At 41.9% G+C, this 16,395-nt stretch overlaps 1 protein-coding gene across 6 annotated transcripts in view; it reads left to right on the top strand.

Annotated features, from left to right (window-relative positions):
- Positions 1–16,395, top strand: part of PRDM5 (PR/SET domain 5) — a 284,272-nt gene that overhangs the window by 24,022 nt on the left and 243,855 nt on the right. For 5 of the 6 annotated variants that reach the window (XM_040418393.1, XM_040418396.1, XM_040418395.1 and 2 more), the window contains exon 4: positions 1,501–1,623. In XM_040418393.1, coding sequence (XP_040274327.1) covers positions 1,501–1,623 — 123 coding nt within the window. Of the gene's footprint in view, positions 1–1,500; positions 1,624–16,395 lie in introns of those variants that run through there. The other variant, XM_040418398.1, reaches the window with a different exon arrangement.

The raw sequence follows: 16,395 nt of genomic DNA, 5'->3' as shown, positions 1-16,395 counted from the left end.
ATCCACAGATCCCCCCATAACAGTGTGTTAGCAGCAGATCACCCATAACAGTGTGAAATATTATTTTGTTATGTTATTAAATAATTTAGCACACCTTTAGGTGCAAACATTTTTTTCTTATTTTGCTCCTCTGAAACCTAGGGGCGTCTTATCATCAGGTGTGTCTTATAAAGCAAAAAATGCTGCATATTACTGGATGTACTAACATCCCTGGCACCACTGATATCAGCTCCTTTCTCTTGTTTTGTATATACAGAATTAAAAACCCATTTAGTAGCCGTCCCTTTTCAATTACCATTATTTAGGGGACCTACCTGTTCTGACTTTGGCTTTTTAGCACTGTTTTGCTCTCTTTGGCCACCTGCCGTTTATTTTGGTTGTTTTGCAGATTTTACCTTTATTTTACAGATTTTATTAAGCCCTTTGTAAATTTTAAAGGCTACAGCTGACCCATAAGATGTGTATGTTTCTTAAATGCCATTTTTGTTTTGTCATATATTGCCCTTTTTTGTAAATTATTGCCCAGTAGTTGTAAGCCACGTGGGGTTCAATTGTTACCTACAGGAATAAATTTTGTAGTATAATTACCCAACATATATTTAATACTCTCATATATTTAATCTGCATTATTTTGTGACAATAGCTGCTCCCAGTCTATGCCCTGAAGTGCTGCCATCAACCCAGGGAAATTTAAAATTAGGTGTTTTTGGTGTTTTTGAACCCCCCCCCCCCTTCCAGCCAGAGTTTGCTTTTTAAACCAAGTTTTTAGCAAACAGTAACATTTCCAACAAGCTCTTCTTTGTTAGAAATTACAAGATCCAACACAGCATCCCCCTAGTGGAGTTTTCTACAAATTGGTCCATAAAGTAGTCCTGCAGCAAGTTGAGAAATTTTCTTCTCTTTGCAGGTAAAGCAGAACCATGACCCGTCAATATCTTGGGAAGTTAAAATCTCCCATTATGATCGCTGTACATGTCTCTGTAACCCTTTCTATTTGGAACTTCTATCTCCTCTGCGCTGTTAGGGGGTCTTTAGATATTTCTGCATTTTATATGATGTCTTGTGAATCTCATAAGAAATATTTCTTAGTGACAAGTTATTGGATACAAAGTCAGGACCAAATGGTGTTTTGTACTGTACTTCTGGAGCTTTGAGGCACAGATGCATTTGAGGCCCACAGACTTAACTGTTTTGAAACCTGGCACAGATGAAGTGTGAATAGTGTAGACCCGCTCATGTAGATGTGTCTAGAATATGTCTATAAAAGTTTTTAGATCCAAATTCTTTTAGATACAAAGTAACTTTGTTTGTCTTCCCTTGTTTTATAGAAATTACATTCTTGCTTCCTTAACAACCAAATCAGATAAATCTATATTCTCACGGTATATCCAATTGCCATGAAAATTGTTAATAGGTCTTTTAGGAGCTATGTACGTAGTTTGTTTTGTCAGTGGTTTTCCATTTTTCTTTTCTGAAATAACTTTCTTTTTTCCTCTACAGGTCCGGGGGAATAAAGGAGAAGTACTGTATATTTTGGATGCCACAAATCCACGCCATTCCAATTGGTTACGCTTCGTCCATGAGGCACCGTCCCAGGAGCAAAAGAACTTGGCAGCTATTCAGGTTACGTTTCCTAAATGTATTTGACACAATTGTGTGTAGAACTTAAAAACAACATGCAACTCCACAATGCATTCTTTCAGTATCTTGTGAGATATCATATAGTATTTTCTCACCTATTTATAGATTTAGCACTGATGAGGTTGTAAATGCAATCATCATGATACTCCGATCAGTGGATGTCATCTGGTAATTCAACTGTTTCTAATAAGGGCTTATGCATTCAGCTTAGATTGTTAAAGCAAAAGTATATTACTGGCTAATGGAAATAGTGACTGCAGCTCTGCTTCCATTGAAATGAATGTTCTCGGGAAAAACTGGACAGTGGAGGTACATGGTGTCGGACTGTAGCCAAGGGTAGGCCATCCATACCCCTTTAAGCCATATTTATCAACCAAAACTTTTAGTCACAAAAATTGTCACAATATTATTGTGCCATAGAAAGTGGAGTAACATCTCAATATACAAGTGTTAGGTTGGGTTCACATCACGTTTTTCCCATCCGTTTAACTTATACAAAAAAATGTATATGTTAAAGGAAACCTGTCACTGGGATTTTGTGTATAGAGCTGAGGATATGGGTTGCTAGATGGCCGCTAGCACATCCGCAATACCCAGTCCCCATAGCTCTGTGTGCTTTTAGTGTGTAAAAAAAAACGATTTGATACATATGCAAATTAACCTGAGATGAGTCCTGTCCCTGAGATGAGTCAGGGACAGGACTCATCTCAGGTTTATTTGCATATGCATCAAATATTTTTTTTTTTACACAATAAAAGCACACAGAGCTATGGGGACTGGGTATTGCGGATGTGCTAGCGGCCATCTAGCAACCCATGTCCTCAGCTCTATACACAAAATCACGGTGACAGGTTCCCTTTAAACAGATGCCTCAGACTGATGCCATGCATCCGTTCACCATAGATTTCCATTTAAAAAAAAAATTAAAAAAGCTAATTGGTTTCACCATTGTAAAAAAAAGTATACTTTTTTTTACCAGACTCTGCAGGATACAAGAATGTGGTGTGCTATGTTTTTGTATTCTTTTTTACTGTATGTATACGTCAAATGGAGGCATAAAACGTGATGTGAACCTAGCCTTAGACTTAAAAATACACCAAATTTATCAAACATTGTGGAAGACTCCTGCAAAAATAACTTTAACGCCTTAAAGACAAAACCTACATGACGCAGCCCCATTTTTCAAATCTCACGCATCTCACTTTATGTGGTAAAAACTGGAATGTATTTACTTACCCAAGCAATTCTGAGATACATTTTTTTTGCACAACATTGTACTTTCTTTTATTGGTGAATTTTGGTCTCTATATTTTGTCTTTCTCTATAAAAAAAAATCCCACATTTCATGAAAATTTAACAAAATTAGCAATTTTCCAAATTTTAATTTCTCTGCCTTTAAAACAAATAGCCTTAGCTCACAAAATAGTTAATAATTCATATTTACTATATGTTTAATTTATGTTGGCATCATTGTTCAATCATACTTTTAATTTGGGGAGGTTAAAAGGCTTATAAATTTTGCAGCAATTTTGCAAATTTTTTCAAGAACATTTCCAAATCTTATTTTTTTTAGCACAACATAAGCAGCAGATGTCGCAGTTAGAAATCAAGACCTGCTTTTATTTTCACATTTAGCTACATTCACTGCATCCCGATTTCTAACAGTGATATCTTCCACTGTAGTGAAGTTAATGAAATAAATACATATCTCTAGTTGCTACCTATCTAGACATATACCATATTTTTCGCCCTATTAGACACCCAGGACCATAAGACGCACCTAGGTTTTGGATGAGGACAATAAAAAAATATATATTTTCATTACACCTCAGGTCAGACCATACATCAGATCCCCAATGTTAATCAGACCTCAGCTGACAGCCCCAATGAAACCCCCAATGTTAAAAAGACCCCAATAGGACCTCAAATCAGCCCCCCAATCAGACCTCAGCTCAGACCCCAATGTAAATTACCTCCAATCAGACCTCTGATAAGAACCCCATGCCTCTCATCAGCCCCCATATAAGCCCCTATGCTTCTCATCAACCCCATTTCAGCCCCCATGCCTCTCATCAGCCCCCATATCAGCCCTTATGCCTCTTATTAGCCCCCATAATCATCCCTTATGCTTCTCATCAGGCCCCATAATCAGCCCTTATACCTCTTATCACCATTATGCCTCTCAGCCCCAATTATCAGCCATTATGCCTCTCATCACCATTATGCCTCTCAGCCCCCATTATCAGCCATTATTCCTCTCAGCCCCTATTATGCCACTCATCAGCCATTATGCCCCCAGAAGCCTCATGTTTTATAAAATAAAAAAACACTTACCTCTCCTGCTCCTGGACGCCGCTGCTAGTCACCTACATCGCGATCCTCTTCCTCCTGCTGTCATCTATGCTGTGATCTGACGCACACAGCGTGCCCTCACGCTGTGCGCAGCCTTCACAGCTGACAGCTGAGGACCAGAAAGCGGTGAGTACAGAGCCTTCACCGCTTCCTGGTCCTGCGGTACTAATGAGCGCTTCCGCGGATGTGGATCCGCCATGTCACTTGAATGGATTTGACTTGGGGCTACTCTTAACCACCTCAGGACCGCCGTACGCAGGATTGCGTCTTTGCGGCGGTCCTGTTGTTCTGGGTGGACGCGCCGGTGCGTCCTCTCGCGAGACGCGAGATTTCCTGTGAACGCGCGCACACAGGCGCGCGCGTTCACAGGATCGGAAGGTAAGCGAGTGGATCTCCAGCCTGCCAGCGGCGATCGTTCGCTGGCAGGCTGGAGATGTGATTTTTTTAACCCCTAACAGGTATATTAGACGCTGTTTTGATAACAGCGTCTAATATACCTGCTACCTGGTCCTCTGGTGGTCCCCTTTGTTTAGATCGACCACCAGAGGACACAGGCAGCTCAGTAATATGTTGCACCAAGCACCACTACACTACACCCCCCCCCCCCGTCACTTATTAACCCCTTATTAGCCCTTGATCACCCCTGATCACCCCATATAGACTCCCTGATCACCCCCCTGTCATTGATTACCCCCCTGTCATTGATCACCCCCCTGTAAAGCTCCATTCAGATGTCCGCATGATTTTTACGGATCCACTGATAGACTGATCGGATCCGTAAAAATCATACGGACGTCTGAATGCAGCCTTACAGGGGAGTGATAAATGACGGAGGTGATCACCCCATATAGACTCCCTGATCACCCCCCTGTCATTGATCACCCCCCTGTAAAGCTCCATTCAGATGTCCGCATGATTTTTACGGATCCACTGATAGACTGATCGGATCCGTAAAAATCATACGGACGTCTGAATGCAGCCTTACAGGGGAGTGATCAATGACTGTGGTGATCACCCCATATAGACTCCCTGATCACCCCCCTGTCATTGATCACCCCCCTGTAAAGCTCCATTCAGATGTCCGCATGATTTTTACGGATCCACTGATAGACTGATCGGATCCGTAAAAATCATACGGACGTCTGAATGCAGCCTTACAGGGGAGTGATCAATGACTGTGGTGATCACCCCATATAGACTCCCTGATCACCCCCCTGTCATTGATTACCCCTCTGTCATTGATCACCCCCCTGTAAAGCTCCATTCAGATGTCCGCATGATTTTTACGGATCCACTGATAGACTGATCGGATCCGTAAAAATCATACGGACGTCTGAATGCAGCCTTACAGGGGAGTGATCAATGACTGTGGTGATCACCCCATATAGACTCCCTGATCACCCCCCTGTCATTGATTACCCCTCTGTCATTGATCACCCCCCTGTAAAGCTCCATTCAGATGTCCGCATGATTTTTACGGATCCACTGATAGACTGATCGGATCCGTAAAAATCATACGGACGTCTGAATGCAGCCTTACAGGGGGGTGATCAATGACAGTTGGGTGATCACCCCATATAGACTCCCTGATCACCCCCCTGTCATTGATCACCCCCCCTGTCATTGATCACCCCCCTGTCATTGATCCCCCCCCTGTCATTGATCACCCCCCCTGTCATTGATCACCCCTCTGTAAGGCTGCATTCAGTCTTTTTTTTGGCCCAAGTTAGCGGAATTTTTTTTTTTTTCTTACAAAGTCACATATTCCACTAACTTGTGACAAAAAATTAAATCTCACATGAACTCACCATACCCCTCACGGAATCCAAATGCGTAAAATTTTTTAGACATTTATATTCCAGACTTCTTCTCACGCTTTAGGGCCCCTAGAATGCCAGGGCAGTATAAATACCCCACATGTGACCCCATTTCGGAAAGAAGACACCCCCAGGTATTCCGTGAGGGGCATATTGAGTCCATGAAAGATTGAAATTTTTGTCCCAAGTTAGCGGAACGGGAGACTTTGTGAGAAAAAAATAAAAAATATCAATTTCCGCTAACTTGTGCCAAAAAAAAAAAAATTCTATGAACTCGCCATGCCCCTCATTGAATACCTTGGGGTGTCTTCTTTCCAAAATGGGGTCACATGTGGGGTATTTATACTGCCCTGGCATTCTAGGGGCCCCAAAGCGTGAGAAGAAGTCTGGTATCCAAATGTCTAAAAATGCCCTCCTAAAAGGAATTTGGGCCCCTTTGCGCATCTAGGCTGCAAAAAAGTGTCACACATCTGGTATCGCCGTACTCAGGAGAAGTTGGGGAATGTGTTTTGGGGTGTCATTTTACATATACCCATGCTGGGTGAGATAAATATCTTGGTCAAATGCCAACTTTGTATAAAAAAATGGAAAAAGTTGTCTTTTGCCAAGATATTTCTCTCACCCAGCATGGGTATATGTAAAAAGACACCCCAAAACACATTCCCCAACGTCTCCTGAATACGGCGATACCAGATGTGTGACACTTTTTTGCAGCCTAGGTGGGCAAAGGGGCCCACATTCCAAAGAGCACCTTTCGGATTTCACTGGTCATTTACCTACTTACCACACATTAGGGCCCCTGGAAAATGCCAGGGCAGTATAACTACCCCACAAGTGACCCCATTTTGGAAAGAAGACACCCCAAGGTATTCCGTGAGGGGCATGGCGAGTTCCTAGAATTTTTTATTTTTTGTCACAAGTTAGTGGAAAATGATGATTTTTTTTTTTTTTTTTTTTTTTCATACAAAGTCTCATATTCCACTAACTTGTGACAAAAAATAAAAACTTCCATGAACTCACTATGCCCATCAGCGAATACCCTGGGGTCTCTTCTTTCCAAAATGGGGTCACTTGTGGGGTAGTTATACTGCCCTGGCATTCTAGGGGCCCAAATGTGTGGTAAGGAGTTTGAAATCAAATTCTGTAAAAAATGACGAGTGAAATCCGAAAGGTGCTCTTTGGAATATGGGCCCCTTTGCCCACCTAGGCTGCAAAAAAGTGTCACACATCTGGTATCTCCGTACTCAGGAGAAGGTGGAGAATGTGTTTTGGGGTGTCATTTTACATATACCCATGCTGGGTGAGAGAAATATCTTGGCAAAAGACAACTTTTCCCATTTTTTTATACAAAGTTGGCATTTGACCAAGATATTTATCTCACCCAGCATGGGTATATGTAAAAAGACACCCCAAAACACATTCCCCAACGTCTCCTGAATACGGCGATACCAGATGTGTGACACTTTTTTGCAGCCTAGGTGGGCAAAGGGGCCCACATTCCAAGAGCACCTTTCGGATTTCACTGGTCATTTACCTACTTACCACACATTAGGGCCCCTGGAAAATGCCAGGGCAGTATAACTACCCCACAAGTGACCCCATTTTGGAAAGAAGACACCCCAAGGTATTCCGTGTGGGGCATGGCGAGTTCCTAGAATTTTTTATTTTTTGTCACAAGTTAGTGGAAAATGATGATTTTTTTTTTTTTTTTTTTTTCATACAAAGTCTCATATTCCACTAACTTGTGACAAAAAATAAAAACTTCCATGAACTCACTATGCCCATCAGCGAATACCCTGGGGTCTCTTCTTTCCAAAATGGGGTCACTTGTGGGGTAGTTATACTGCCCTGGCATTCTAGGGGCCCAAATGTGTGGTAAGGAGTTTGAAATCCAATTCTGTAAAAAATGACGAGTGAAATTCGAAAGGTGCTCTTTGGAATGTGGGCCCCTTTGCCCATCTAGGCTGCAAAAAAGTGTCACACATCTGGTATCTCCGTACTCAGGAGAAGGTGGGGAATGTGTTTTGGGGTGTCTTTTTACATATACCCATGCTGGGTGAGAGAAATATCTTGGCAAAAGACAACTTTTCCCATTTTTTTATACAAAGTTGGCATTTGACCAAGATATTTATCTCACCCAGCATGGGTATATGTAAAAAGACACCCCAAAACACATTCCCCAACTTCTACTGAATATGGAGATACCAGATGTGTGACACTTTTTTGCAGCCTAGGTGGGCAAAGGGGCCCACATTCCAAAGAGCACCTTTCGGATTTCACTCGTCATTTTTTACAGAATTTGATTTCAAACTCCTTACCACACATTTGGGCCCCTAGAATGCCAGGGCAGTATAACTACCCCACAAGTGACCCCATTTTGGAAAGAAGAGACCCCAAGGTATTTCGTGATGGGCATAGTGAGTTCATGGAAGTTTTTATTTTTTGTCACAAGTTAGTGGAATATGAGACTTTGTAAGAAAAAAAAAAAAAAAGAAAAAAATCATCATTTTCCGCTAACTTGTGACAAAAAATAAAAAGTTCTATGAACTCACTATGCCCATCAGCGAATACCTTAGGGTGTGTATTTTCCGAAATGGGGTCATTTGTGGGGTGTTTGTACTGTCTGGGCATTGTAGAACCTCAGGAAACATGACAGGTGCTCAGAAAGTCAGAGCTGCTTCAAAAAGCGGAAATTCACATTTTTGTACCATAGTTTGTAAACGCTATAACTTTTACCCAAACCATTTTTTTTTTACCCAAACATTTTTTTTTAATCAAAGACATGTAGAACAATAAATTTAGAGCAAAATTTATATATGGATGTCGTTTTTTTTGCAAAATTTTACAACTGAAAGTGAAAAATGTCATTTTTTTGCAAAAAAATCGTTAAATTTCGATTAATAACAAAAAAAGTAAAAATGTCAGCAGCAATGAAATACCACCAAATGAAAGCTCTATTAGTGAGAAGAAAAGGAGGTAAAATTCATTTGGGTGGTAAGTTGCATGACCGAGCAATAAACGGTGAAAGTAGTGTAGGTCAGAAGTGTAAAAAGTGGCCTGGTCTTTCAGGGTGTTTAAGCACTGGGGGCTGAGGTGGTTAAAGATGTTATTTAATCTCCCAACAGTCACATTAAAATTGGAAAAACCCTTCCAAAAATGTCACCTTTTTTATTGTACATTTTTTAATATGTGTCTGAAGTAAATCTTATTGGTGCACAACTCAGGGGAAACAATTGCATTTTAACCCCTTAGTGACAGTTTATTTTAGCCTTAAAGAGGACCTTTCATTTCAATAAAAAAATCTAAACTAAGTATGCTGACATGGAGAGCGGCGCCCAGGGATCTCCCTGCACTTACTATTATCCCTGGGCGCCGCTCCATTCTCCCGGTATAGGCTCCGGTATCTTCAGATTTACGGCTCAACTGGGAGTAGCATGCTCTTGTTCTCCTGGGCGTCTCCTTCTCCCAGGCTGGAGTGCTGGCCAATCGCAGCACTCAGCTCATAGCCTGGGCGTAATCCCCATGAAACTAGTAGGTGTAGACTTGAGCTAACAGTCCTGCTGATAGGCCTAGATAAAGATACCCACTGAACAGCTTTGCGCTTGTTGGTATAATGTTTGGTGATTCACTACAGGGAAACTTTCTCTGGTCTGGTTCTATGGTCAGACTGAAAAAGTTAAGCGAGTCTATTTACTATGTTAAATAATTATATTCAGAAAGCCATCTACCCCTTCCAGCCATTCACATAGAATTTTCACATATAGGGTCTTAGGGGGTAATTTATTAACCTGAAAAATGTTTATATTATATTATACCTCCTAACTTTTAAAAAGCTCAAGGAAGGATATTATCAGTGGAGCACAGAGCACTCCATGATATCCAGCTAAGCTACGCCTCTAACTCTGCCCAGTGTCTATATATATATATATATATATATATATATATATATATATAGACACTTATATATAGATAAATGCCAGCAGCAAATGCCAGCAGCAAGCAAGGCGAAAAATACAAAAAATAAAAAAACTCTGAGGCACTTCCATGAATGTGCGTTTATCAGTTTATCATGCAACGTTTCAGTCCTCTCAGTGGGACTATTCTCAAGAAGTGGTTACAAAGTAATGGTGCTCAACACACATGTAAATAGTGACCGACCCCATCATTATGAGGCAATTAAAATAATTAATAATTAGCAGTGATAAAAATGTCAAAAATTGTGTTGCATTAAAACAAGTGCTGACCATGAACAATTCATTGACATACAACAATGTTTTTTACATTATGTGCAAATAATGTGATAAAATATACATTTCAATATTAATAAGATAATTAAAAACACCTGTATACAACCTGTGCTATAAATATAGAATCACTTACAGCTGATGGGAAGGAACGGAGAATACTAACTGCCCAGCGTGTGTAGGGAAACATGGCTCCCAGACCGTCTGTGATTACAGACTGCGCATGTCAGAAATGTACTTAAAGAAAAAACAGGACCTGTGACGTCCACCTGACAAATCACATGGTGCTCACATGATCGAAGCAGCATCAGAGGCTGTCAGGGAACCCACATAATTGCATGATTTTCCTAACCTGTGATGTAAAGTCATGATTTTATTAAAGACACGGAGGCGAGTATTGCTATCTCTTCCTTTACTGTGAACCAATAGACGCAAAGAAAATATTTAAAGTAAAAACAAGTAACCATGGAAATAAGACCCTCCCCACATGACCCAGTATAATAGTCCTGGATCCCAAAGACTCCTCCTCTTTCTTTGATGATGACTGTCTTCTGGAAAGCTGAACATCACAACTCGAATCTCCAGCCGAACAAAAACTAAGAAGAAACCATCACAGAACAAGAACTGTGAAACTGAAGAACGAAGTCGGAGAAGAAAAGACAACCACCGGTTTCAGTCCAAATAGTAGTCTCATCCTATGAAAAGAAAAAACACAGAAAACAGTAGGTAATTGACATTGCAATGAATGTGGATAAGGCATAGTTTTGTAAGCTACCTACAGATATATTGAAAAACTGCTAAATACAGCAATAATCACAATGAAAGCAAAAAGCACAATACAAAGCCATAAAAAATTAATAATAATCAATAACTAGTAAAAGGGAGGGCAGAAAAAAAGGGAAGGGGCAATACTCGCCTCTGTGTCTTTAATAAAATCATGACTTTACGTCACAGATTAGGAAAATCATGCAATTTTATTACATGACACGGAGGCTCCTATTGCGAGTTTAAAGCTGACTCACAACCGAGGAGAACACATGAGAAGGAGGACGAAAATAAATGTCCTCCAATCGTGCCCCTGCAACTGCCATGGAAGTCGCCGAAGCACCTCTGGTGGAGTGTGCAGTGAAAACATGTTCTATCTTTTAACGGAACGGAAAAGCGGAAATACGGAAACGTAATGCATACGGAGTACATTCCGTTTTTTTTTGTGGAACCATTGAAATGAATGGTTCCGTATACGGACCGTATACGGAACGCAAAAAACGGCCCGTAAGACGGGGAAAAAAAACGGTCGTGTGAAAGAGGCCTTAGGAATATTGTTAAAAAACATTGGCCAGTTCTGAGCAGTGCACATAATACGATTGAGGAATTTATTCTATTATCCTATAGGAGACCTAACAACTTAAAGGATAAAGGTTCACACTGACATTGGTCCACAGAAAAAAATTAAACAAAGTTTTCTATACACAAAAAACTTGGCTGCTTTCCTTGTTTAAATTGTATTAACTATTAATATATACAAGGGCAGTAGTTTTAGCCATCCAATCACTTCTAAGGAATATGTCATCAACATTATTTAACGTGTGACTCTACATACATTATATATGTACTATGGTGTCCGTGCAAACTATTGTACGTCTGTGAAACTACATTGGAATTCAAAACTCGTTGTATCCAACATCGGTATACTATCCGGAAGAAACGGATGGATCTTCCGGTATTTAAACATTTTGCCTGCTAAGGTCATAATCCATTTAACCCATCAAGCCAAGGTGACGCTGGTAACGGGATTAAAGGGACGGCGGTATGAGAGAAAAAGCTGAGGGCATGCAGATGCGCGATGCAGAGCCATACAAGACTAATATTCCCTTAGACAGGCAACTAGACATAGAGCTGGAACCTCTGGGAAACAAGGATAAGACACAGACCGAATGTTGGTCTTGGTGCGCCGCGTAATATTAAACACCACTCCCTCCGGTGTAAAGGACTGAGCGTCGTGGTCCAGGGCTCGGACGTCCGAGACTCTCTTGTAAGAGATAAAACAGAACAGGGAAACCAGCTTAGCTGAAAGCTGTCGTAAGGAAAGATCTGCGTTGGATGGCCAAGCTAAGAATAGAGATAAAACCGAAGACACATCCCAGGTGGACGAGAAACGGGGCCTAGGAGGACGCGAGAGACGGGAGCCCCTAAGAAGGCGGCATACCAAGGGATGCTGACCCGCAGGGAGTCCATCAAAACCCTGATGAGAGGAAGAAATGGCGGAACGAAACAAATTGATCGTACGATACGTCTTTCCATCATCAAAAAGTGAAGTGAGGAATTCAAGGATCTCAGTTACAGAGGCTGAAATGGGATCCACATGCCTATATTAGCTAAATTGCTCTATATTCGTGTTTTTTTTTTTTTTTCGAATATTCGCTATATTGCTATATATTCCTGCTTTAGAATATTACGAATATTCTAAAAAACAAATATATTAATTTTTTCGAATATTCGTAATATTCTAAAACAAGAATATATAGCAATACAGCGAATATTAAAAAAAACGAATGTAGAGCAATTTAGCTAATATAGTGCTATAATCTTTTTTTCAATAGTTGAATTTTTTTTCCAATCTGTACTTCAGATAAGAAGAAAATTACAACTATTAGACAAACAAGATTATAGCTCTATATTAGCTAAATTGCTCTACATTAATTTTTTTCCGAATATACGCTGTATTGCTATATATTCTTGTTTTAGAATATATTACGAATATTTGAAAAAACTAATATATTCGATATAGTGCTATGATTTATTGGCCCACAAGCAAGAAGCAGGGAGGAATCATGTTTTTGAAAAAAATTTGCATTATGAAAATTCGCATTATGAAAATTCGCATATTACGCGATTATTACCTTGTCGATTTTTCGAGTAAAAAAAAATCATAGAATATAAAGAATATTCGAATTCGTGAATATTTGGCGAATATTCTACTAAATATTCGTGAAATATCGCGAATTTGAATTTGACCCCTGCTGCTCATCACTAATGAACACTTGTTCCTGGTAACTGGCTGTCTAAAAGTGCCGCAAATCACCAGATGAATCAGTGAAGCAATTATTGCTGCCGATCACACTGTCTAAACAGCACTCTACTGCCAGAAACAATGCAGCCATATGAGGACAAGCGATATTCTCATCCTCATACTGTGGAGATCACTTCATGTAAATTCAGTGCTTCATCTACACTAAAAAGCAAGCGATTGTGAGCTCCATCGCTGCATGTTCCATAAATGCGGCATAGAAACATAGAATGTGTCGGCAGATAAGAACCATTTGGCCCATCTAGTCTGCCCAATATACTGAATACTATGAATAGCCCCTGGCCCTATCTTATATGAAGGATGGCCTTATGCCTATCCCATGCATGCTTAAATTCCTTTACTGTATATGCAGCTACCACTTCTGCAGGAAGGCTATTCCATGCATCCACTACTCTCTCAGTAAGGTAGGGGCGTACCTAGAGCATTTGGCACCTGGGGCGAACCCTTTGTTTGGCACCCCCCCCCCCCCCCCCCCCCCCCCAAGAAAGTTAAGAAAACATGCACAAACTTTTTTCAATGTTTTCAATAATATTTATAAATAAAAATAAAACCCCTTAATAAAATAAACCTCTGCACACCCCCTTAACGAAATAAACCCATTAACCCCCCTTAATAAAACCCATTAACCACCCCTTAATAGACCCCTTAACCCTTCCTTAATAAAATAAAAGCCTGCACCCCCTTAAACCCCAGTATAATAAACATTGGTGGCGCAGTGCGCCCCCCCCAACATAATAAACATTGGTGGCGCAGTGCGCCCCCCCTCCCTAGTATAATAAACATATAAACATTGGTGGTGCAGTGCGCCCCCCCAACACCATAGTATAATAAACATTGGTGGCGCAGTGTGCCCCCCCAACATAATAAACATTGATGGGCAGTGCGCCCCCCTCCCTAGCATAATAAACATATAAACATTGGTGGTGCAGTGCGCCCCCCCCAACACCCTAGTATAATAAACATTGGTGCCGCAGTGTGCCCCCCCCAACATAATAAACATTGGTGGGCAGTGCGCCCCCCCTCCCTAGCATAATAAACATATAAACATTGGTGGTGCAGTGCGCCCCCCCCCCCAACACCCCAGTATAATAAACATTGGTGGCACAGTGCGCCCCACCCCCAACATAATAAACATTGGTGGGCAGTGCCAATGAGGGTTAAAAAAATAAATAAAAATTAACTCACCACCTCCAATTGATCGCGTAGCAGCCGGTCTCATGTACTTTCTTTAGGACCTGTCAAAGGACCTGTGGTGATGTCACTGAGCTCATCACATGATACATCACATGATCCATCACCATGGTAATGGACCATGTGATAGAGGCTGGAGCTCAGTGACGTCACCACAGGTCCTGAAGAAATTACAAGGAGACCGGCAGCAGCTTCGCGATCAATTGGAGGAGGTGAGTTAATTTTTTATTTTTTAACCCTCATTGGCACTGCCCACCAATGTTTATTATACTGGGGGGGGGGCCGCACTCAATGTTTATTATACTGGGGGGGGGCGCACTCAATGTTTATTATACTGGGGGGGCCGCACTCAATGTTTATTATACTGGGGGGGGCGCACTCAATGTTTATTATACTGGGGGGGGGCGCACTCAATGTTTATTATACTGGGTGGGCCGCACTCAATGTTTATTATACTGGGGGGGGGGGCGTACTCAATGTTAATGAAGATAACTGACCTGTTAATACAAATGCAGGAGGCGGGTGCCGGAATCAAATAGCGGCACCCGACCTCTATGACAGGGAGCGGCACCTGAGGGGTTAACTGCCGCTGAAGAGGCTGATCGCAGCTCCCTGTCATAGAGGTCGGGTGACGGCTATTTGATTCCGGCACCCGCCTCCTGCATTTGTATTAACAGGTCAGTTATCTTCATTGGTGGCGCAGTGGCCACAGCCCCTCCCCCGGCCCTGTCCCTCTTCTTATTGGCCGCGGCGGCAGCAGCACAGGGGGAGGGAGAGACCATCTGGAGCCCTGCCCCTATCACAGCGCCACGCCTGGCCCACTCGCCACATTTTTTATTTTATTTTTATCCTCAGTCGCGGCTGGCACCCCCCTTGTGAGTGGCACCCGGGGCGGGCCGCCCCCCCCGCCCCCCCCCCCTTGGTACGCCACTGCAGTAAGGTAATACTTCCTGATATTACTTTTAAACCTTTGCCCCTCTTGTAGCAGTTTTTCTTCTTTTAAATATTCTCTCCTCTTTTACCTTGGGGATTCCCTTTATGTATTTAAAAGTTTCTATCATATCCCCTCTGGCTCGTCTTTCTTCCAAGCTATACATGTTAAGGTCCTTTAATCTTTCCTGGTAAGTTTTATCCTGCAATCCATGTATTAGTTTAGTAGCTCTTCTCTGAACTCTCTCCAAAGTATCAATATCCTTCTGGAGATCTGGTCTCCAGTACTGCAGACAATACTCCAAATGAGGTCTCACTAGTGCTCTGTAGAGCGGCATGAGCACCTCCCTCTTTCTACTGGTAATTCCTCTCCCTATACACCCAAGCATTCTGCTAGCATTTCCTGCTGCTCTATGACATTGTCTGCCTACCTTTAAGTCTTCTGAAATAATGACCCCTAAATCCCTTTCCTCAGATACTGAGGTTAGGACTGTATTTTGATTTTATATTCTGCTCTTGGGTTTTTACGCCCCAGGTAGGGATGAGCGAACCCGAACTGTATAGTTCGGGTTCGTACCGAATTTTGGGGTGTCCGTGACACGGACCCGAACCCGAACATTTTCGTAAAAGTCCGGGTTCGGGTTCGGTGTTCGGCGCTTTCTTGGCGCTTTTTGAAAGGCTGCAAAGCAGCCAATCAACAAGCGTCATACTACTTGGCCCAAGAGGCCATCACAGCCATGCCTACTATTGGCATGGCTGTGATTGGCCAGTGCACCATGTGACCCAGCCTCTATTTAAGCTGGAGTCACGTAGCGCCGCACGTCACTCTGCTATGATCAGTATAGGGAGAGGTTGCAGCTGCGACGTTAGAGCGAGATTAGGCAGATTAACTCCTCCAAAAGACTTCATTCTGTGATCGATCTGCAGCTGTGGATCATTGAAGTGCTATTATTGACTTGCTCACTTTTTTGAGGCTGCCCAGAGCGTTTTTTGGATCACTTTTCTTCTGGGGTGATCGGCGGCCATTTTGTGACTTGTGGTGCGCCAGCACGAGCTATCACCAAGTGTATTTAACCATCAATAGTGTGGTTATTTTGTGCTATATCCTACATCAGCTGCAGGCTGAGCCTGT

Source organism: Bufo bufo, chromosome 2 (assembly GCF_905171765.1).
Source record: "Bufo bufo chromosome 2, aBufBuf1.1, whole genome shotgun sequence".
Taxonomy (NCBI): domain Eukaryota; kingdom Metazoa; phylum Chordata; class Amphibia; order Anura; family Bufonidae; genus Bufo; species Bufo bufo.
Note: the sequence above shows the minus strand (reverse complement) of the source record. Positions and strands in the feature narration are given on the sequence as shown.